The 22,206-nt window shown below is 41.4% G+C and overlaps 1 protein-coding gene across 1 annotated transcript; it reads right to left on the bottom strand.

Annotated features, from left to right (window-relative positions):
- Positions 1 to 2,455: 2,455 nt before the first annotated feature.
- On the bottom strand, positions 2,456 to 21,543 carry LIAS (lipoic acid synthetase). Its single transcript, XM_054030111.1, has 11 exons — positions 21,393 to 21,543; positions 18,115 to 18,287; positions 16,206 to 16,299; positions 15,181 to 15,261; positions 14,793 to 14,949; positions 13,917 to 13,974; positions 11,564 to 11,692; positions 9,306 to 9,451; positions 4,230 to 4,300; positions 3,713 to 3,824; positions 2,456 to 2,904 (listed from the first exon to the last, which is right to left on the bottom strand). Exons 1-11 carry the CDS (start codon positions 21,471 to 21,473, stop codon positions 2,852 to 2,854), a joined length of 1,155 nt encoding a protein of 384 aa, XP_053886086.1. The 5' UTR covers positions 21,474 to 21,543; the 3' UTR covers positions 2,456 to 2,851.
- Between the last annotated feature and the right edge of the window lie 663 nt (positions 21,544 to 22,206).

Genomic DNA, 22,206 nt, shown 5'->3' with positions numbered 1-22,206 from the left:
TAACAAAACAAGATTCCCAGTTTATTGGCCTCAAGTGAAATGAGTATTATGCCTTTATAGCCTGGGGTATATACAGAAAACTCTGAACAAGTATGGTGGAAAGGCTTTTCCTAAAGTGGAGTGGCTGAAGAAATTCTGATTTGAGGAGGGGAAGTTTGTCATCCATTATCTTTACTGTGTGTGTGTCCTCAAAAGTTCTGAAATGGATATGTTTTAAATACTAATCTAACGTAACAAGTAATTAATATTAAAAAATTGAAGTACCAAGCCTCTCCATTTAAGAAGCAGGCCTGAGTAAACTTTGTTACAAACAATGTATTAGCAGGGTTCACGGTAGAGATTCAAATTATAAAAGCTGTGTATCAGAAATGGTTGAGTTTGAGCATGAAAAACAAATATCTTAAACCTTCAGATCCACCCGTCACTGATTTCATAAAATACTTCAAACATGAAATAATATTGGAAAAACTTTCCAGCATCATCATTCCTCAGACAATGGGGGAGGGGGGGGAGAAACAGTTTAGTTATTGTGTAATGTCCTTTTTTCATAGCTGGATGATAGCCTTATAGCTAAGTCCTTTTTATATTTCTGGTGTTTATATCAAATACTACTGGTTGAATGAACACACCGCTTGTAACAATTAGCCAAAAGCTACAATGATGAATTTTCATGCAGATTAAAAACCCTATTTACATAACTAATTCTGAAAAAGATAGGAATCTTTAGTTGTTGTATTTTATTGCCTACTAATGAAAATGACTTAATTTCTTGGATGATCAGTTTTTAAATCCTACTAACTTAACACCATACCATCAATGCAATAAATCATGGCTAGATCACCCAGGGAAGGCCATGGAACAGGAGGGCTATGAGTTTCCCATATAAAAGCATGCAACCTTTTATGCTAATTAGCTGAGAAGCAGGGACTTAACCATTTCTAATTTTTAATCCTGGGGGAATGCTGTACCACTGGGTGTGCACAGAATTCATGTCTCTCGCAGATTTCTTTGCTTCTCTGCAGAAAAATGACTTTCTGATAGGGAAGCTGCAAAAATGGTCATGCACCGCTCCCCAGTAGCACAGGTGCGTTGTTTTGGTTATCCGGAGCAGCCAGTGGAGAGGTAAATCAGTGCGAGAGGGGCGGAACTGGGGATGCCCCAGCCAGTGGCTCCTACCCTGTGCCAGGCTTAGCTGCTATTCCTGGCAGGGCTGGGGAGGATGGGACTTCCTCTTCCCCCGCAAGGAACATCCAGGGCAGGGTCAGATCCACCCCCAGAAACCCCTCTGGCTGCAGGAAGCTCCACATCCCCCCCCACTGCTTCCTGCCGCGATTGCTCCTCAGTTGTGGGGGGAGGGGTCACTGTACAGGGAGTTGCTCCCCCGTGTGCCCAACTCCTGTGCATCCAGACCCACCTCATACCCAGCTTTCCCTGCTAAGCCTCATCACCTAACCCCGAACCTCCAGCCACTGAGTCCACATCCAAACCCACACCCCAACAAGCCTCACCCTCTGCAGCTGGAGCCCCCTTGCACCCAGACACCCTGGCTGAGCCCCACCTCCCTGCATCTGGACCCCACCCCAGCACCCAGACTGCTCCCTCACACTTGAACCTCCCCAGTAGGCCCTACTCCACCTGCACCTGGATCACCCTGACTAGCTCCCTGCACCTAGATCCCCACCCCACTGAGCCCCACCAAACCAACACCCAGACCCCTAGCCCCCGCTGAGCTCTCCATACCCAGGCCCCCCCCTGCTGCTGAGCCCTAACCACCTTCACCTGGACCCCTCCTGCAGCGTCCCATTGCTTCTGCACCCAGAACCCCTCCCCGAGTTTTGTTCATCCAGACCCCGCCCCCCCACCAAGCTGTCTGCACCCAGACTGCCCCACACAGAACCCTATCACCCCACACCTGGATCTCCCCACACTAAGCCCCTCCACACTTGGATCCTGCTGGGCTAGGCCTGCCTGTCTACATCTAGTGTGCTTGGCATGGAGAGGCAGGACCCCAGGGTGTTTCTGGGGCAGGTCTGGCCCTTGCACTGGCCGAGTGCATGTCCTAGGGCAGGAGCTGGAGGTGATCTCCCACCACTGTGCAGTCAGGGGCCTGTGCTCCCCACTTCAATGCTGGAACCTCCACATTTATTTATTGACCAATAAAATTTGCAGAATTTCACAGAATTTTAAAATATTGTATGCAGAATGTTTAATTTTTTTGGCACAGAATTCCCTCAGGAGTATAATTTTAGACAGGTTCATTCTTCTCTCATGGGCTCGGTGGAAAGTGAAAATGTGAGGAGGAGGAGGAAAAGACAGGATGTGAAGTGCTAATATAAAAATGTCAACATCTTAGCAAGATTCCATACATTTCAAACTAACAAGTATTGGTCCCCAGTAAATAAAAAATGTAGAGGTGGCACTCCTAGAAGAAGAAAAAAGTCACAACTCCACTGCAGCAGGTGGCAAGATTTTTTTTATTTCAGCATTTAATACACTATACCAGATTTCACAATCCATCCATTTTTGTTTACATATATATGTCATTTCTCTTTATTTTTTCCTCATAATTCCCCTGCTCACCAAATCAGAGTCTCTCTTTTGATACATTCTAAAGCTAAGGCTCTTGATGATTCACTGAACACTAAAGTACCTTGTAGCTGTAATTTTATAGAGACTAAGAAGAACTAGGCGAATTAATGTCAATTGTTTTGTCAAGGGAGCAGTGTTCTAGAAATATTAAGTTCATTCTTCATTCCATGATGTGGGATGCTATATTTTTGGAATTAAATGAACTTATGAAAAAATGAATCTTTAAAGCTGTAGGTGACTTAAAATGGGTCCTCTTCCACCTTCAGATGACCTTTGTCTTCCTTTTCTCTACTAAATTCTTCAAGAAAAATTCACCTAATTAAAATGAAAATTAATACCTATAAATCAGTTTTAGTTGCTTTGGGGATTAAACAGAACAAATAAAACAGTATACATGTAGTCATACTGTGGCCAATGTTCTAGAAAATCCAAACCTACCCAATAGGAATTCTAACAATCACAGCATGAGGCTGGAAGTCAGGACTCCTGGGTTGTCTTCCCCAACTCTGCTAGTGCTTGGTTGTGTGAAAGTTATTTAACATCCTGTGTCTCAGCATATCCAATAATAAAATGGAATTCTCCCTATTTTACACAGTGCTGTGAGGTGTAAGTACTTGAAAGGTGCTCTATATTATTCTGGAGCTGGCATAGAACTGCAACTGGCTCTTTTCTGCTGCCCACGCACAGCAAGAGAATATGGGCCTACATGTTAGTTCAGGTAGTGCTAGCTGTAATTTAGTACATTGAACTTTCTAACAGAAAAATCAGTTATTAAAATGGCTTATTTCTGAAGCCCTGTCAAAAGACACAACAGATGAGGGAGCGCAGTTTTAAAGCCCACTTTGCTCAGAAGCTAATGGCAAAGGTTGCAAATTATACACAACATTTTAAATAAATCCATACCTGGAGCAGTAAGTGTAGTGCTAAATAATAATAGTCTTATAAAATGTGAGTATAAAAGCAGCATCGTAATTGTTCAAGTAATAGCAACCCATTTAAAGGAACTATAAAAGACAATACATTTGCTGTATAAAAAAACAAAGAACCATTATTGTGAGCTTTTGATATAATTACTTTACATCTGTAACTTTACATAATAATTTAACACGGTTCAGTACTTTACCTGCTTTATAGGAGGAGCGCACTAGAGGACCACTAGCTGTGTAATGAAATCCAAGCTCATTTCCCACTTTTTCCCAGTGTTTAAACTTGTCAGGGGTAACATATTCCTCAACCTGGATGGGAAAAAATAATTCTGCTTAGACTATAATAACTTTGAAATGTATAATTAATGTTAATGAACTGGAATGCCAACTCTACATTCAGACAGGATGTGGCAAGATGAAACTCTTTATTACTTTAGGATTTATACATTTCACAATATTCATCAGGCAGGAATTTCTAGCATGGAGCCCATAACAGCCTCACACTGAAGAGCAGATTAACTGTTGAGAAAAGGCAGGTGGGGAGGAGCAAGAATGGCTACCCAATCTGAGGGGAGTCCTCTTCAAACATCCATAGCTGACATATAGTGAGAAGGTGTGTAGATGGGCATGAGACATCATTCTGACAAGGGAAGGGGAACAATGGTATCAGGTGCAGGTCATATTCTGCTTCCAGTAAATTCAAGGCATTTGTACCTTTAGATGACGTTTTGTTGGTTGCATGTATTGTCCTAAGGTCAAACAGTCGACATCTGCCTCACGTAATACTATAAAAAAGAAAAGTGCCTTCTTAGCAGGTGACAGAATCATGATGTATCATCACTGACTAAAAATCGTCTTACCTAAAATACAGTTTTGAGTGCAAGTCACTCCTTAGCTCATTAAATAAGGGATTAAATTCTACCCTCCAATACACAGCATCAGAGGGCATGACTGAAGCGCTAAAGAGAAATTGCAGAATTTAGGTATTAATACTTTAGAACAACAAGATACTTAGTAAATAAAAATAAATATATTAAAAACTGATTTCAAGCAGTTTTACTATCTCCTTAAGAGTGAATGTGGCTGATGTGGCTGTCTCTCTGCGGGATCTGACATTTTTCCTGATACTTCATTAGACTAGGCTAATTTTGGCATTTTGTTGAAGTACAATTTACAACAAATCTGATAATCTCTTGCCATCCCCATAGTTTCCACTGGGGAGTTTCTGCCCACACTGAACCGTGAAGATACAGCTTTTTATTTGATTTGTAAAAAAATGTGTATAGTATTTAAGATATGTATATATATTTTTAAAAGCAATTGATTTTACTCCTCCCTAGCTTGGTCCATGTGCCTCCAGTATCTCATGCCTAGATGTCTACCTAAAAACTCACTTCTTGCATGAGGTCTACAAACTTGATTCCTCTCCTCAGAAGTATTAAAATAGCGATTTTTTTTTAAAGTAATTGACCTGTGCTAAGTATCACCAGCAGACACTTGCTTCTGGTTGTATCCAATACTCTATTACTTGTCTTCATATTACCTGTTTAGACTGTCAGCTTTTGAAGCCTGAATTGTATCTTTTTATTTATTTGTAAAGTACTTTTCACTCCATTAATAAGATCCCGTAATTAAATGCAGGGATGAGAATTCCTCTTCTTGCATTCTGCAGTTTACCTTTAATGTCCATATGTCTCAATTTTTGAGCTTTCATGTTCTAGCTGCATTCATTATTTACTTCCTTTTGGGTAAAAATTATGATGATTATTAGTATATCTAGGTCAGACTCTTAATTTGACACAGTCTGCAACACCAACTGCACATAAAAAGAAAATGCTTCATCTGAGTCCACAGTTACAAGAGGATTGATGCTGAAATTATGCATACAATTCTAATGAAGAAAGAATAAACTGAAGGGGAATTGCCAATATCTTCCACCAGCTCTACATCCTTGGTGGGATATGCTAGTTTTGATGTCTCAGGAAGCACATATGCCTTCTCTGCTAAGATATCAATACAGGGTGGAACTAATTTATACCAAACTTGGATTCAGTGATACTCTGTCATTAAGAACAAATCCAGCCTCCTCCTACCCAGCTGCTGAAAAATGCTGTTCAGTGCAACTAGTGTAGTCTTCTGATCCATGGGAGGGTTGAGGAATCAGGTTCTGTATAGCTCCTTCTCCCCTCCCCTTCTCAATGTCTATCCTAGCTTTAGAGCTGGGTGCTGGATTTGCCCCATAGTGAAGTACAATGAAAAGCATGAATTGTTTCAATTGTTTCAATATTGCAATTACAGTTAGCATGAACATCTGCTTAGAATAAAAATGGTTCTGTGAAGAAACTACTTCACTACTGGTAAATTCTAGGGCTGTCAAGAGATTAAAATAATTAACTGTGATTAATCACGCAATTAAAAAAAATTGCAATTAATCGTGTGATTAAAAAATTAATTGTGCAATTAATCGCACTGTTAAACAAGAATAGAATACCATTTAAAAAATATTTTGGGATGGTTTCTACATTTTCAAATATATTGATTTCAATTACAGCACAATACAAATTATACAGTGCTCACTTTACATTTATTTTTGATTACAAGTATTTGCACTGTAAAAAAAAAAAAGTTTTTTTTTCAATTCACCTAACACAAGTAATGTAGTGCAATCTCTTTATCATGAAAATTGAACTTAAAAATGTAGAATTATGTACAAAAAAATCCTGCATTCAAAAATAAAACAATGTAAAATTTTAGCGCCTGCAAGTCCACTCAGTCCTACTTCTTCTTCAGCCAATTGCTCAAACAAAAAAAGTTTGTTTACATTTGCAGGAGATAATGCTGCCCATTTCTTGTTTACAATGTCACCTGAAAGTGAAAACAGGTATTCTCATGGTGCTGTTTTAGCCGGAGTTGCAAGATATTGACATGCCAGATGCGCTAAAGATTCCTATGTCCCTTCATGCTTCAACCATCATTCCAGAGGATATGCGTCCATGCTGATGACGGGTTCTGCTCAATAACAATCCAAAGCAGTGCAGACCGAGGCATGTTCATTTTCATCATCTGAGTCAGATGCCACCAGCAGAAGGTTTATTTTCTTTTTTGGTGGTTCGGGTTCTGTAGTTTCTGCATCTGAGGGTTGCTTTTTTAAGTCTTCTGAAAACATGCTTCACACCTCGTTCCTCTCCGATTTTGGAAGGCACTTCAGATGTTTAAACCTTGGGTCGAGTGCTGTAGCTATTTTTAGAAATCTCACATTGGTACCTTCTTTGCGTTTTGTCAAATCTGCAGTGAAAATGTTCTTAAAATGAATATGTGCTGGGTTATCATCCGAGACTGCTATAACATGAAATATATGGCAGAATGCAGGTAAAACAGAGCAGGGGACATCCAATTCTCCCTCAAGGAGTTCAGTTACAGATTTAATTAACGCATTATTTTTTTAACGAGCATCATCAGCATGGAACCATGTCCTCTGGAATGGTGTCCAAAGCATGAAGGGGCATACGAATGTTTAGCATATCTGGCATGTAAATACCTTTCAATGCCGGCTACAAAAGTGCCATGCAAATGCCTGTTCTCACTTTCTAGTGACATTGTAAATAAAGAGGGCAGTATTAACTCCTGTAAATGTAAACAAACTTGTCTGTCTTAGCGATTGGCTGAACAAGAAGTAGGACTGAGGGGACTTATAGGCTCTAAAGTTTTACATTATTTTGGTTTTGAGAGCAGTTATGTAACAAAAAAAAATCTGTATTTGTAAGTTGCACTTTCATGATAAAGAGATTGCACTACAATACTTGTATGAGGTAATTGAAAAATACTATTTCTTTTGTTTATCATTTTTAAATGCAAATATTTGTAATAAAAATAATATAAAGTGAGCACTGTACACTTTGTATTCTGTGTTGTAATAAAAATCAACATATTTGAAAATGTAGAAAGACATCCAAAATATTTAATAAATTTCAATTGGTATTCTATTGTTTAACAATGTGATTAAAACTGCAATTAATCATGATTAATTTTATTAATCGCGATTAATTTTTTTGAGTTAATTGCATGAGTTAACTACGATTAATCGATAGCCCTAGTAAATTCACATGTCATATAGCTCCTGCCACTGAGAGGGAAGAAGAGCAAGATCAGACCAACCGGATGGATATATGGGGGTGGTTTGCACACAAAGGAGGTGGGCTAAACCCTAGCTCCAAATATGCTGACACAAATGTGTCTTAGAGGCAGGAGACACTGAATCTTAACTTTCATGCTGCCTGGAAACGCCACAGCGCAGTTGTAGATGGACAGGCCTGCAGCCTGCCCTGGGGTGGAGATGGGGGGGAATTATATGGAATTCATTAATTTCATCCTATACAGGGTTCTACTTTAGGGTTACCATACGTCCTCTTTTTCCCAGACATGTCCAGCTTTTCGGCAGTCAAACCCCCGTCCGGGGGGAATTGCCAAAAAGCTGAACAATGTCCGGGAAAATGGCGGCTCTGCTCCACCCCTGACTCTTCGGCTCTGTTTAAGAGCCAAGCTACCCGAGCGCTATGGGCTTCAGGCAGCCCCTTTGCCTCCGGACCCCAGCCGCCAGCCGGGCACTTCCCCTCCCGGGCTCTGGCGGCGCAGGGTCCGGAGGCACGGGGGCTGCCCGAAGCCGGTAGCGCTCGGGCAGCCCGGCTCTTAAACAGAGCCGAAGAGGAGCAGAGCCTCCAGCCGCGGCGGCTCTGCTCCTCCCCAACTCTTCGGCTCTGTTTAAGAGCCAGGCTGCCCGAGCGCTATCGGCTTCGGGCAGCCCCCATGCCTCCGGACCCTGCACCGCCGGAGCCCGGGAGAGGAAGTGCCCGGCTGGGGGCGCAGGACCGGAGACATAGGGGCTGCCCAAAGCCTGAGCGCTACCGGCTTCACGGTTTGCTGGGCAGCCTCCAGACCCTGCGCCCCTGGCTGGGCGCTTCCCATCCCGGGCTCCAGCTGCGCTGGGGAAGCGCCCGCCGGGGGCGCAGGGTCTGGGGGCTGCCCAGCAAACCCTGAAGCCGGTAGCGCTGGGTCAGCCCTTTCCCCGTGGCTGGGAGTGGGAGGGAGGAGGGGGCGGAGTTAGGGTGGGGAAGGGGCGGAGTTGGGCCGGGCTAGGGGTGGGGGAAATGGGCGGGGCCAGGTCCCGTGGAGGGCCCGTGGAGGGTCCTCTTTTTTTATTTATTAGATATGGTAACCCTATTCTACTTACATTATATTAACCTTTATTTTTCTCAAAAATTAGAGGTAAGTGCAAAAGTTCATATAAGAAGGTAAACTCAGGGAAGAGGAATAATTAAAATAATCTGTGCATGAAAATCAAAAGAGAATTATTCTGCAAACAAGAAAAAATCATTTATGTTACTTATAAAACAAAAAAAGTACAATGAAATAAATAAAACATCCATTACATGTACACATTTGAGATCCTGAAATGATTATGAACATTAAATGATATGAAGACTGATCCAACTCCTACTGAAGTCAATGGAAAGATGCCTATTGTTTTCAATGGCAGCTTGATCAGGCCCTTGCAGCACTCTGATAGTGAAATTATTCCTGTTGATTTGAAAGCAGTATAAACAACAGTTCTTGCAGAGTTTCAATTTTTAAATTGAACGAAACCTTATTGCATAAAAAAGTTAGAAAACAATTTTTCCCAACAGACCAACTTATATGCATGTGCGTCCATTTTAGTTATATTGCAATGCCCATACTTGCAGTTATGTTCCAACATGGTAGAGCTTATACATATACTTAAGTTATGCAACTTACATTTCATTGTTGAATATACTTGTTCATCTGTCTCGCCTAATCCCAGCATAATGGAGGTTTTAGAAATTACATCAGGTTGGACATTCTTAGCATGCTTCAAAACTTGTAAGGACTGCTTAAAATTGGCCCGAGGATCACGTACTTTCCTTTAAAAATATTCATATTGTTTTGACCATAGGAAAACAAAACAAAACACAGATATGCATGAGATAAGGGACATTGGAAAAATCACAGGTGCAAAAAAAATGAGGGGAACTGAGATTTTAGCAACTTTCTAAAATATTTGTCAATTCCTGCAAAACCAAGCTTTCACTTTAAAAAAAATGTTTCCATTACTTTCTCTTGTGATTGATGCAACCAAAGTGCTGCTGCTCTGTGAGCCCAGCTTTGCAGAAAATTGTCTTCAGCTAACCACTAGGGGCCAGATTGTCAACCCCAGTTCCAACCCCCAGCAGTGCAACGGGAATATAATTGGTTCACAGCTGACCAGTTGAGAATATGCCTAATGGAACTGGAGTAAAGTTGACAGAGCTATCATTAATGCCATTCCCCACTTTACACTGCCCCCATTTCCACTGTAGGGGAAATGTCAGGAAAGGGAAGAGGCATAATAGGACACAGAGGGCTAAGTAGGGGGCAGAGGAGAGCTCCACTGCCCTATGAAAATTCTGAGCAGGTATATGTTCCCTAGGGCTGGAACAGTCTGAGAATCCGGGAGCTGGTACTGTGTTTCTGACAGTGGCCCTCCCTGCACTCACTCTTTCCTGTGCTGAGTATATCTTGGTACGAGAGGGAATCTGGCCCAAGGAGTAGCAAAGGTGCTGAAGATACTACAGTGGTAGGACACATATAAGTATCTACTTAGGCCCCAATCCTGCAAGCTGTTCTGTGCAGAACCCCACTGTCTATTTAGATTGTAAGGTCTTTAGGGCGAGGATGGTCTTTTATCAAGTGTTTGTACAAGTTCTAGTATTGAGGCCCTGATGGTTGTAGGGCCAACAAGCTCTATCATATTGCAAAGAAATCAACAATAGTAAAGATGAAACTGTTTTGCTTGTGTTGGGGAACAGCCCTGACAGAGTTGTATTTGAAGTCTACATGAAAATTTAGTTGGAGCCACTTAAGAACAGTCTATGTGGGGAAGTTTTAGTGTACATTAAAAGTGGGAGGTTTAAACATACATTAAAACTGGTTTGCGTAATTCAGTTTACACAGTTTGACCAGCAGTGTGGATATGACCTACCCATATTTAAGCTGAATTTAGACAGTATAGCTGGAGACTTCAGAGTGTGATGATATCACTCTGAATTTCCAAGTTATTAGGAAAAAAGGCCAATGGCTGGGGATATAGAGTTGTACTTGGAGACCCTCCTGTGTGGTAGAAAAACATTGGTCACTCAAAGAAAAGGAGTTGGTTGACTCCACTTTTTAACGTCTATAAAACTTTTAATCTGCTACTTTACAAGATAGGTAGTCCTCTGCTGGTCAAAATCATGTACAACACACGTGCCTATTGAGTGAAGAAAGCAGAAGATTCTGGAAGTTTCACTGGGAGGTGTAACATAACTTTTCTATGAAGACAACTGGACTTGGCTCCCACTGGTGGTACTGAGACATAATGATGATGGAGAAATGCTGTGGGCTATTTGCCAAAGTGTGATAAATACATCCTCATTTTGAAAACATAATTCCATAGTGATAGGCGCTGACTCTGTGGGTGCTCCAGCTGCTCCAATTATGCAGCCAGGTAGGTTTGAATACATGCTAAAAAAAATGTACAGGGACTGACTTACCAAGTAAATTTTCTTTCCTTCCAAAAAGAGGTCCAATGAGCAAATGAAAATGAAAAAAACTAATTTTGTTTTAATGTAATCACATGTATCTTTCTTGTATGCTATCTTTCTTATGAAACAGATCTAGCCTGATGTCTGTTAAAATCACTATTTTTCCTTTCCTGTTTCTTTTATAAGACAAGCTTCTCATTGAAAAATTTACTTAAACAATTATGGTAGATAGAACTGTATTGTCTACTTTTTAATTTTTAACTTTAGATGCTATTTTATTATAAGGTACGTAGGATTTTTACTATTTATAAGTGTAAGTGATATATGTACTAACAATGAGTCGAGTTAAAGGGACCTATAGCTAAGGTTTAATGTTGGTTGATCTAAATATTGCTTTCATAAGAACATTACAGAATACCCTCTAACTGTATACATCCTACTATTTGTTTATATACATAGATCACCTTTAATCACCTCTGTAACTCTGGAACAGTTTCCACATTATGGGCATATACGTCTAGTCCTGACAAAGCAACTTTCTCCACTGCTTTAAGGTCCCCTCGAAAATCAGGGGTTAAACATTCTACTAGAATTTTTGAATTCCTGAAAAACAAAGATTGAAAAATGAACATGCTTGTGGTATTTCTATTATTGATGCTCAAATCAAATATTTCAATAACATGATACTAAAATATCAGAATATTTTAAAAGAAACCAAAATTCAATATTTTTTAAAAACAACTCTAAATCTACAATGTTGATATTTAAATCTACAAAGTAAAGTTAAGTTAGGTAAACATCTAAAACAGTGGAGCACTGAAAATACTTGAGAGTTAGTTTTTACTCTAAACATAGTACAGTAACTCCTCACTTAACGTCCTCCCACTTAACGCTGTTTCAAAGTTACATCGCTGCTCATTTAGGGAACAAGTTCCCTTATAACGTCGTTTGGCTGCCTGCTCTGTCCATTGCTTGTAAGAGTCTGTGTAAGAGCAGCGACTTTACAAGGGAGCATTGCACAAGTTCCTCCCCATCCCTCCCAGTGCTTCCCCCCTGTTTGGTGGCTGCTCCTCCCACTTTCTCCCAGAAAGTCCTAAGCGCGAAGCGCTGGGAGGGAGGGGGAGGAGCGGAGAAGCGCCGCGTCTCCGCTCCTCCCTCTCCCTCCCAGAAAGTTCTATTTGGCGGCGCTTAGGACTTTCTGGGGTGTGGGGAAGAAACAGGGATGTGGCGTGCTACAGAGAGGAGGTGCAATGGGGGTGGGAAGAGGTGGGCCTGGAGTGGAGCGGGGATGGGAAAAGGTGGGCCTGTAGCATCCCCTGGCAAAGTCAGCGCCTGTTTTTCTCAGGGGAAACTGCTGCTGCTGCTGCTACGAAGGTGCTTCCTAGCGTTCTTGCCTGCAGCAGGCTGTGCTGTGTGAGGTAAGCCAGGGGCACTTCCCAACCACAGTACTGTACAGTATATAATGCCTTTTGTCTGCCCCCAAAAAATTTCCTTGGAACCTAACCCCTCGCATTTACATTAAATCTTATGGGAAAATTGGTTTTGTTTAACATTGTTTCCCTTAAAGTTGCATTTTTCAGGAACATAACTACAATGTTAAGTGAGGAGTTACTGTACAGGTGCAACTCCTGCTTTGACTAGTGCACGAAATAAAATGAATGTTGCATAAGTCGAACATAATATCAGAGCCATTTCTATGGTCTACTGAGTCACCAGACTTGCTCAAATTAAGTGCAAGTTACATGTGAACTTCATTTTCTTCATCTTTGCTCCATACTACACTTAGCAAGATTTTTAATAGGATTTGAACATCTGAACTTCTTAATGACGGAGGGGACATCTGACCTAATGGACTGTAAATACTTTGAATTGTTATTTGGGAATCTAATCCAGTTCCCCAATAACTGGAATTTGGCTCCTCCAAGCTGGATGGAGAAGTACTTTGCATCACTATTCAGCAGTGGTTCTCAACCTGCGGCCCAATCAGCACACAGCTGAGGCCCATGTGACATCCTTAGGGCCATACAGGTAGTATATATTGTGTAGATGCAGCCCACAAAACAGAGAGCTGCATACATGGCCCATAGTGGTAAATAGATTGAGAACCACTGCTATACAGAAACACTTCCAGGTAATCAAGGAAGTACTGGTTATAGACTTTGAAGTGAGTCCCTGTAGTCCTCATTACAGGGTACGTATTAGGCAAATGCCCAAGTCAGGCTGCAGGAATTAAATCTACAACCGTCTAACAAAGATGCAAACATGCTACCAAAATGACATGCTGGCACAATGTATAAAGTGGAAAGTAGAAGAAGGTGTAAATGGGAAAGTATAAAGGTGGAATCAGGGTCACAGAGAGAACCTCTTTGTAAAAAATGGCAAAGTTTAGAGGTCAGAGCTGAAAAATAAATCAGATTATCTTTGGAACCCAGTTACAAAGGTTTTTATCTTTTCCCAAACCCATTATTACTGTGCTAGAACCCTATCATTAAAATGTAAACATCCACAAAAAAATGGATAGATGTTTCCCACTGCTCTAAATGTGTGGTCCAAAGAAACAGTTTAGTGCTTAATTTTTAAAAGGAATCTGGGATAAACTGAAATTCAGCAGGAGAACATTCCTGCCTATCTATTTAATCTAACAGTGTTACACAAGCGAGGATGAAAAATCCAGGAGTGGACATATAAGCTCTCCAGGTAAGGACTGCCATTTATTACATGTTTGTACAGCAAATAGCACCATAGAGCCCAGTCTGCTTTTGGCCTCTAGGCACTACCACAACATAAATGCTGAATAATAATTAATAGTAATAAATTAATAATGTACCTTTCCTTCAAGTGTGATACAGTTTTTGCAAAGTGTTCTGCTCCGCCATCTAGAATATCTAGAAACAATGCAATAATTTGGTATTTTTACATTAAAAACAATACTTTTGTGTAATTCTGTGTGGCTTTGATGTTAAGAGTCTAATCTAACCACAAAAATGTAAAGCGATTCTAAATTAAAGCTGAAATTCCACCCTTAACTTACTACTTATGCCTAAATTGTACAATAGGTATGCTACCATACTCTTACAATACCCAGGCTAAGTACGGTTAGTTAGAACAGAGTCAGAACCTTCATTCTAAATCTCCCTGATTATAGATGAGTTTATCTTAGCCCCTTTAACTTTAGCACAGATCTGTATGGTTTAATTTCTTTTTTCTCCCACAGGGGTAGTTTAAAAGAGAAATGTACACAAAAAGAAATTGTTCCTGCTCTTTTATTGAAAGCCATGGTTAGAAACTATTGGTCTTTCAATGGAATACAAAACACTCTTTTTCTGATACAGTCTTTCCACCAAGATAGCAACAGCACAAAAGAACCATTACAACCTTAGTGGCAAGGTAGCAATATTTTTTTTAAATTAGGTTCTACTCAAATAGACTGAATCGGTTCCATAAGGAACTAACGTTTAACCAATTACATAATTGTATGTCTTCTATGTGTATTTTGCCTGCATCAGAAGTAGGGGAGTAAGGATTAGTCAGGAAGAGCATTTTGTAATCTCTGAAAAGTTTCTAAGTCATTCATTCCTTTCATCAATCACATAAAAGTTTAAACCATATACCTCTAATAACCCAAACTGACTGAGGACTCTAAAACTTCTGCATAGTGTGCATGGGAGCTTACACTGGAAGACATTACTGACAACATACTAACCATCTCTGTCTACAGATGTCAATACAACATAATCCAAGCCCCATTCAGCTATAGCTTTTGCTGTATTGTAGGGTTCATTAAGATCCAATGGAGGTGGATTTTTTGCTGTCTTTACTGAACAAAATCTGCATCCTCTTGTACATGTGTCACCCATCAACTGAAATAAGAAAAGATTATGTTAACTTTATATTTTAAACTTTGTATTGTTCTGCTCAGAAACTACTGAATATGCTACTTCAAAGAATCAATTATTAATACTGTTGAAGAGAGAGATTTGTTGTGCACTGTAGCATAATATACATGGGTCACTACACTGGAGATTTCTGTATACCCAAATTTGCTACCAACCGAATATATTTCCTATTGTAAGAAGTGGTTATTGACTTACCATGATAGTTGCTGTAGCAGTAGCATACTCACCCCCTCCCCAGCACTCTCCAATGTTGGGACAACGTGCTTCCTCACACACCTATAATGAAAATGACATTAATAATAATAATAAATTGCATTTCTATAGCACCTTCCACCAAAGGAATTTGTCCTCTCTTCTGAGACAGGTACTGAAATTCTGAGGAGGAAATTAAATCACAGATAGGTTAAGTGAGTTGCCCCAGTCAGTGGAAGAGCTGGGAAGAGAACATATGTCACGTGACACCCAATCTTGTGTCTTAACCCCAACACCATTCTTCTTCTGAACTACACAACTTCCTGAAAACTGCTCATCAAAATAACTGTCAGGGACAGTACTTGGTCCTGCTAGTGGAGGCAGGGGACTGGACTCAATGACCTTTCAAGGTCCCTTCCAGTTCTATGAGATAGGTATATCTCCATATATTAATTTTATAACTGTCAGAATTGCATATTCTAAATTGCATTAATTATGCACATTTTAGATGTAATAAAAAAGTTCATAAAAAATTCACAAGATCTGTGATACATTACAGAACAATCTTTTCCTGAAGAAAAGAATTTTACACTTGTCTTACATCTTCTGTCTCTTTCCATCAGTGGGGAGGCAAATTTAATAGAGAACACAAACATTTCTTGAATTTCTTTTCATGTGAATTATTAATATACAGTCCCAAAAATTATACAAGTGTTTCCACTTAAATTAGACACACTGATAATCTTTTGACTTCTTAGAGGACTTGAGAAACACAACACCATATTTAAGATCATTGCAGGGAAAATGTCCAATGTTCTACTGTTTGTTTCTTCCCTTGTTCTCCATGGGTGAAATTCACCCCTGTGCAAAAGCAGAGGACAAAGCCTATGCATCATATGTTCCCACTAAAGCCACAAAGGCATAAGTGATGCATAGGCTCTTTGCTGCTCCTGAGCAAAGGGGTGAATTTCACATCATGAAAACATTGCTTTCTTCCTAGAAGAAAACGTGTCAGGCATTAGACTTACAGTATGAAGATTTAAACTTCGCAGTGTACTCTTCAGTTTATTATAGTTCTTTCCTATGGGAATCTCAGTTTTTAGCCATGGAGGAAGTCGCAGCCTGAATAATATCAAGCAAATATAAGGATTAATAAATTACTTGCATGTAATCACTTAATTTCATAGATCTACTTTACTTTGTTACAGCCTCTGGGTATGAAAGATTCCTTGAAGCTGGTCACGATTCATAAATGAGCATTAATATATTTCAAAAAAGTACCATACTCCTTATTTCCATCCTCATTTATTAGCTTGCCACCAAGCTAAGATGGAAGTATCCACAATTATAGGGCTTAAGATCACTAACCTTACTGCCATGCTATGTATGGTAATTCAGACATTGGCAATATAATTACACAGCTACTACAAACTCCTAGCAAATTTTGAAGGGGTGGCTCATTTTGGTTTTCACAGCTTTTGAATTTAGTCTTCATGAATCTATCTACATACAAAAACAAAAATAAAAAAACTCCCAACAATTTATCAAAAACACAAATTGGGCATATTGTTCCCACTGATATATATTTATAATTTGTTACTGTTCATGGCACAAACACTCCAATGCCTTCAAGGTATATTGGTGGCTATTTCACCAGCGGAATCATAGCTACTACTGTTCATCGAGAATACTGTTTAAAGTGCATTTTTCAAAGTACACAACCAGTTCAGTATGGATAGCTAAAAACTTTTGGTCAGTGCCATAGAATGGGACATATTCTGCCCTTTGTTACACTGGTGGAACTTCCCTGGCCTTCATGGAGTTTCATGGGTGTAAATAAAAGCAAACTTTGCCGACATAATTTTCTTTACAGGATTAGGGGACAAGGTTTTATTGCAAACTCTTTATTGTTGGAGATGCATCAGCCAGAAAGAATCCAGCTTGTTTTTAAGATTTCAAACTGATTTTGTGTAGCTGGAAGTTAGAAAAAAAATCATCATCTTAAATTGTAAACTTGGCAGAATTGGTCTGGAAATCATTGAGACACTAAACATAAAGCTCCCAAATGTCATTTTACAGTCACTTTTTCAGATTAGAACCAAATTTTATAGATTAACACAGACTGTCATAATAATAAAAGGGGTTATATAAAAGATGGGTGGCTGTTATTCTGTCATTTATTATTTAGTGTACTAAAGCAATTAGCAATTAACACTGGACAAGTTCCAACACAAGTTCTACAGTTACTATATTAAAGTAGGGCAAAACATATATAAGAGCAGATTACATTACTTTTGGATGAGACTTTCAGATATTACCACTGCCTTTACACAGAATGATTCTGGGCATTACCAATTTACAGACTCATTACTTGTTAATAAACCACAAACAACTGTGGTGCAACCTGTCTGTAGCATGAATACATTCAGGGCTAGGTTAAAAAAAATCAAACTCGCCAAAATCATAAGTGATTTATTTAGTTCTGTGAATCTCCAGTAACATTTTATGAATCAAATAAGTGACTCTTTTCCCAGCTATAATTAAAATAGAGCTATGTAAGTGGAACCATTCCCTATGTTTTGGACCAAAAACACTGAAAATAAAAATATATTGCCAATGGTGTCTTAGGTATTCCAATTTTTTACTTGAATTCATTACAGTTAATCTGATCAACTGTGTTGAAATTATTATTAGCTATCTTATCTCCGCATGTTGTGCTTAAAGATTTCATATGGGAAACTAATGCTTTCCCCTCTTCAAATGACCATTCCTTCCAAAATGAAGCATGAAGTAGCCATTCCAGTACCACACAACTTGACAAAAAATTATATGATATACGCAGGTATTTGTGTACAGTAGAATACAAGAGATATCAAGTACTAAACAAAGCATGATAGTACATCAGAGTAGAATGTAATTTCTTAAAGCTACAGTTACCTTTCTCCCTTCTGGCGTTTTAAATTGCCTTTATACTCAGCCCACATGCTCTTATCAGAAAAATCCCCAGACACAAAATCTTGCAAATCAGGTCCATTTTGCAGAAACTCCTTCTTTTCATCTGGCAAAGAACTTGATGCTCTGTACTGGCTACACACATGGCTTTCACACACCTAAACAGAGCAGAACTGTATTACCCTTTTAATCATAAATGTGCTAATATGTATGGGATAACTGATGGTATGCATCTCTTGAGAGCTGATAGGGCTTATATTAGCTTCATACAGAAGGCAAAAAGTTAACAATTTACAGGCCTTACAAGAGTTGTAGAGAACGACTGTGAAAGGTATATTTTTTACCTGTTAATTTAAGGCCAAGTTCCATCCTTGGAAGTTTGTGCTCAACTCTCATTGATTTCAATGGGAGCTATGAACACACATCCAATGGCAGAATTTTGGCTCTTGTTTTCAGGTACAATAATATGCAAATATAGACATAGGCAATCAGCAGATGGAGACCGGAAAATAACATTTTCTGGTCTCAGTCCCTAGAAAGGGGACAGATGCAGCAAAGCCTGTAACTTTCAAAAAGTGAAAATCAAAACAAGGGAAGAAGCTGAACACTTAAATGTGAACAAAGCAATAAGCTTAAATTATTGTATTGCTTGGTTAAGCACATACTAGAGCAAAAAGTGTACAGCACATGCAAGTATAATCTTCAAAAACTTGCAAACGGGAGGGAGCTCCAATACCACTACTGCAACAGGGCAGGTACATTCTTAGAAATGGAGTAACTAAAATTTAGCCGCATTCAAATACACCAGCAGTAACCAGTATAGAAAACACAGAGTGATTTAAAACAAAAGCATAATAAATTACCATATAAAAGATACATCTTCCAAAGAAAGTATCCATAGTAACCTGCACATCAAAATCAATAGTGACGTGGGAAAGCGTGTAGTGTTTTTAAGTTGGTGACCTTCGAGTTCAAAGAGAAAGAATCTCCTTTTTAGGCCTAAAAATTGGAAACTGCCATTGTTCAGTGAGCTCCAACGGCTAAGGGGGAATGGGAGATGTCGCCAAGCAAGCCTCTAGGTGATGCAGTTGGAATGCCTCAGCCACCTTGCCACAAAAGTCTTAAAAGCTCTCAAATCCTTTTGGTGACCCACTATATAGGGCAGATTGTTTGATCTTCTGTGCCCAGTGGCGTTTTTGGAATAATAATCCTTTCGGCTTCAATGCATGCAAGACAGACAGGAAGGAATGCAAAGTTCCACAAGATCTTACTTCAACATTAATTAATATGGATTTGGGTATAAACACTGTCATGTTGATTAAAAACTAACTGAAGGACTGCAAACAAAAAGTGAAAATGAACATGATCAAGTGGTGGGGGAAATGTCTAGTGAGAAACTACAGGGTTTGTTGTTAGGACCCAGTGTTATTTAATAGCATCTGGAAGAGGAGATAAATGGCATCAATGAACACGACTCAAACTGGGCTAAGTCAGAAACCCAGTGGTTTGGGTTTTTCTGGTTGAGGTTTTTTTTTTTTTTTTTTTTTTGAGTTTGCCCTCTTGTCATCCAGAATCTTAATTTCCATTAAAAAAAAAAAATGGTAGCCTTTATGGTTCTGGAGAAAACCCTGAAAACATAAAATGAGTGGTGTAAACCAATGGAACAACGTCTGCCTGAGTCTGCCGGAAACATAAAACAATAGTTCAGAGTGGTCTGAACTGCCCCATTCATCCCAATGCCTGATGATGAGCAGCCCATTTGTCCAGTGATGATAATGTAAATATCAATATCGTGAACATTCACTGTTATCAAAACATATAAGAAAAGCAAAGGTGAATGATAGACCAATACAATCTATTGTGAGTGGTATCTCGTTTTGGAGACACAAATGAACAGCATTTCGGAGGTACCATGATTTTTCACTCCCAATCTGTCTTATAGAGCCAAAAGGCTCAAGGGAAAGAACAGATCCCAGAGATCTAAGATGTCTATACTACAGAGACTATACTAGTATAGCTATGACAGATATGAGGACATAACCCTGTAATGTAGATGCAGCCTACACTGGTGAATTAAGTTAGTTAAGTCAATAGAAGCACTTTTCCATTTACATAGCTGCATCTTCACTGTGGATTAGTAAGAGCTATGATTTTCTAACACTCCTGACCGACACAGCTATGCTGACCTAACGTTTAAGTGCATGCCAAGCCCCAGCCTCACCAAGAGGGCCAATCCTATAGAGCTAGTCCCTCAATTCTTCCTGTCCCAAAGCAGCTGGGGCCATCTCTGCTGTGTTGATGGTATAGGGCTAAGTGGCTTCCTTCATGGCTCTAGTGGCTGCTGCTTCTTTCTCTACTGGAGGACTGACTGCAGATACAAGCAAACATAACTCCATCAGTTACACTCAGATCATATTTTCGAGCTTTCCTTTGCAACCATGTGAGCTAGAAATGTAATTCTAATGAATGCTTAGAGCCAGACATCATTATATAACTCTGCGATCCTGGGCCAGAGGCACAAGCTTATTATGCATAGTGTGTTGGAACTCCTGCAGAAGAGCCTGTCTCAAAAGAGCCTGCAACAATCATATTTTGAACACCTGCTGCGAGAAGCATCTCATTCTGCCATCTCAAGTGACCAGAGCTCAGCTGCGGGTACAGCTTGGGAGTGTCCTGCCACTACCACCAGTCTTTCCTCCCCACAATTCGAGCCCTGTACAGAGGACACTAAACTGGGAGGTCTCACAAACATCAGGGAGGACACAGAAGAAACACAAAGGGATCTATGCAGTAGTGTTGTAGTAGCCAGTCGGTCCCAGGGTACTAGAGAGACAAGGTGGGTAAGGTAATATCTTTTATTGGACCAATCTATTCGGACTAGAAACACAGATAAAATAGAAATGAGATTCAGCTTGGGAAAACGCAAAACACACACACTCAGGAAAAAGAATAACTGAAACAGCCACTCAGTGGGAGAGCGAAGCCTGCAAGCCGGGAGTGACCCCGGCCAACAGCTGAGACGCGGGTTACTAGCCAGGCGATGCTCGGGGTCCGGGGCCGCAGCGCAGAGCCGAGCACTGGTCGCCGAGGGTCGAGCCCAGGTCCCGGTGACACACAGAACCGGGCCGCGGCCGGGGCCGGGGCAGGTCACCCGGAGGGGCCCAGCGGCGCTGCGGGGCCCTGCGCAGGGGGAAGACCCCGGCCCGGGGCAGGAGCTGCCTGGCGAGCGGGACCGGGGCAGGCCGCCCCTCTCGCTCACTCACCCGCCCCTGGGGCCCCAGCACCAGCCGCCTCAGGCTCATCGTGGCGGCGGCTCCACAGCAGCCGCGCTGGAGTAGCGCCATGGCCACCGCCGCCTGCTGTGTCCCTCACCGAGCCCCGAGGGCGAGTCCCGATCGGCCAGATCGGCACTCAGCTGAGCTGCCTGGCCCCAGTCCTCTGTTGCTCGAGCCTTCGTGAGCTCGGCGGTCGATTGCTCCCGCCTCAGAGCCGGGTGGCCGAGCGTGATGACGTCAGGCCTAGACGGAGGGGATACAAGAACGCGATGACGAAAGACGCTCTCCCTTTCCCCTCGGTCTGCAGCGAGGTGAGGAGGGTTCCTATTTTGCGATCTGCTTCCATCCACGGCCCCGGGCCCCTCCCGCGCCCCGACGATGCCGCGCCGGGCACAAGGAGGCTCTAGGGACTGTGCTGGGCGCCCCGGGGATGTGTCTGCTCCCGGGCCGGCGGGCAGAGCCCCAGGCACAGACACCCCCCACCCCCGGTCTCGGGGAAGCTAGGCCGGGGCCCGGCGCTGGTTCTCCCGCCGCCCCCCGGGCCGGGCGGGGGCTGCTGGGTCGGGGCTGCGGCGGCCTCTCGCCGCGCGTGACTCTGAGCCTGCCCCGCCCGCAGTGACCCACGGTCCCTGTTGTGGCGCGTTAAGGGCGGGTGTCCAGGCGCGGGGCAGCCCGCTGGCGCGTTCCGGGCCCCCAGCGTGGCGTGGCCGGGGTGTGGAGCGGCGCAGCGGCCGCTCTCTTGGTCTGTGGGCCCCGGTTCGAAGAGGCTTGGCCGGGCTTAGTGTGGGCTGGGGCTGGCTGG

This window comes from Malaclemys terrapin, chromosome 5, assembly GCF_027887155.1.
Source record: "Malaclemys terrapin pileata isolate rMalTer1 chromosome 5, rMalTer1.hap1, whole genome shotgun sequence".
NCBI classification, from domain to species: domain Eukaryota; kingdom Metazoa; phylum Chordata; order Testudines; family Emydidae; genus Malaclemys; species Malaclemys terrapin.
This window is presented reverse-complemented; position numbering and strand designations above follow the sequence as displayed.

Bases quoted from the DNA above. Each gene is read 5' to 3' on its own strand.
- LIAS (XM_054030111.1), bottom strand. From the start codon at position 21,473: ATGGCGCTACTCCAGCGCGGCTGCTGTGGAGCCGCCGCCACGATGAGC. The intron at 16,300-18,114 runs GTAACTGTAGCT...GATATTATTCAG, and splicing joins AAACGCCAGAAGGGAGAAAG to GCTGCGACTTCCTCCATGGC. The intron at 4,301-9,305 runs GTAAGTTGCATA...TCTTTTTTATAG, and splicing joins AGTATATTCAACAATGAAAT to TATTACGTGAGGCAGATGTC.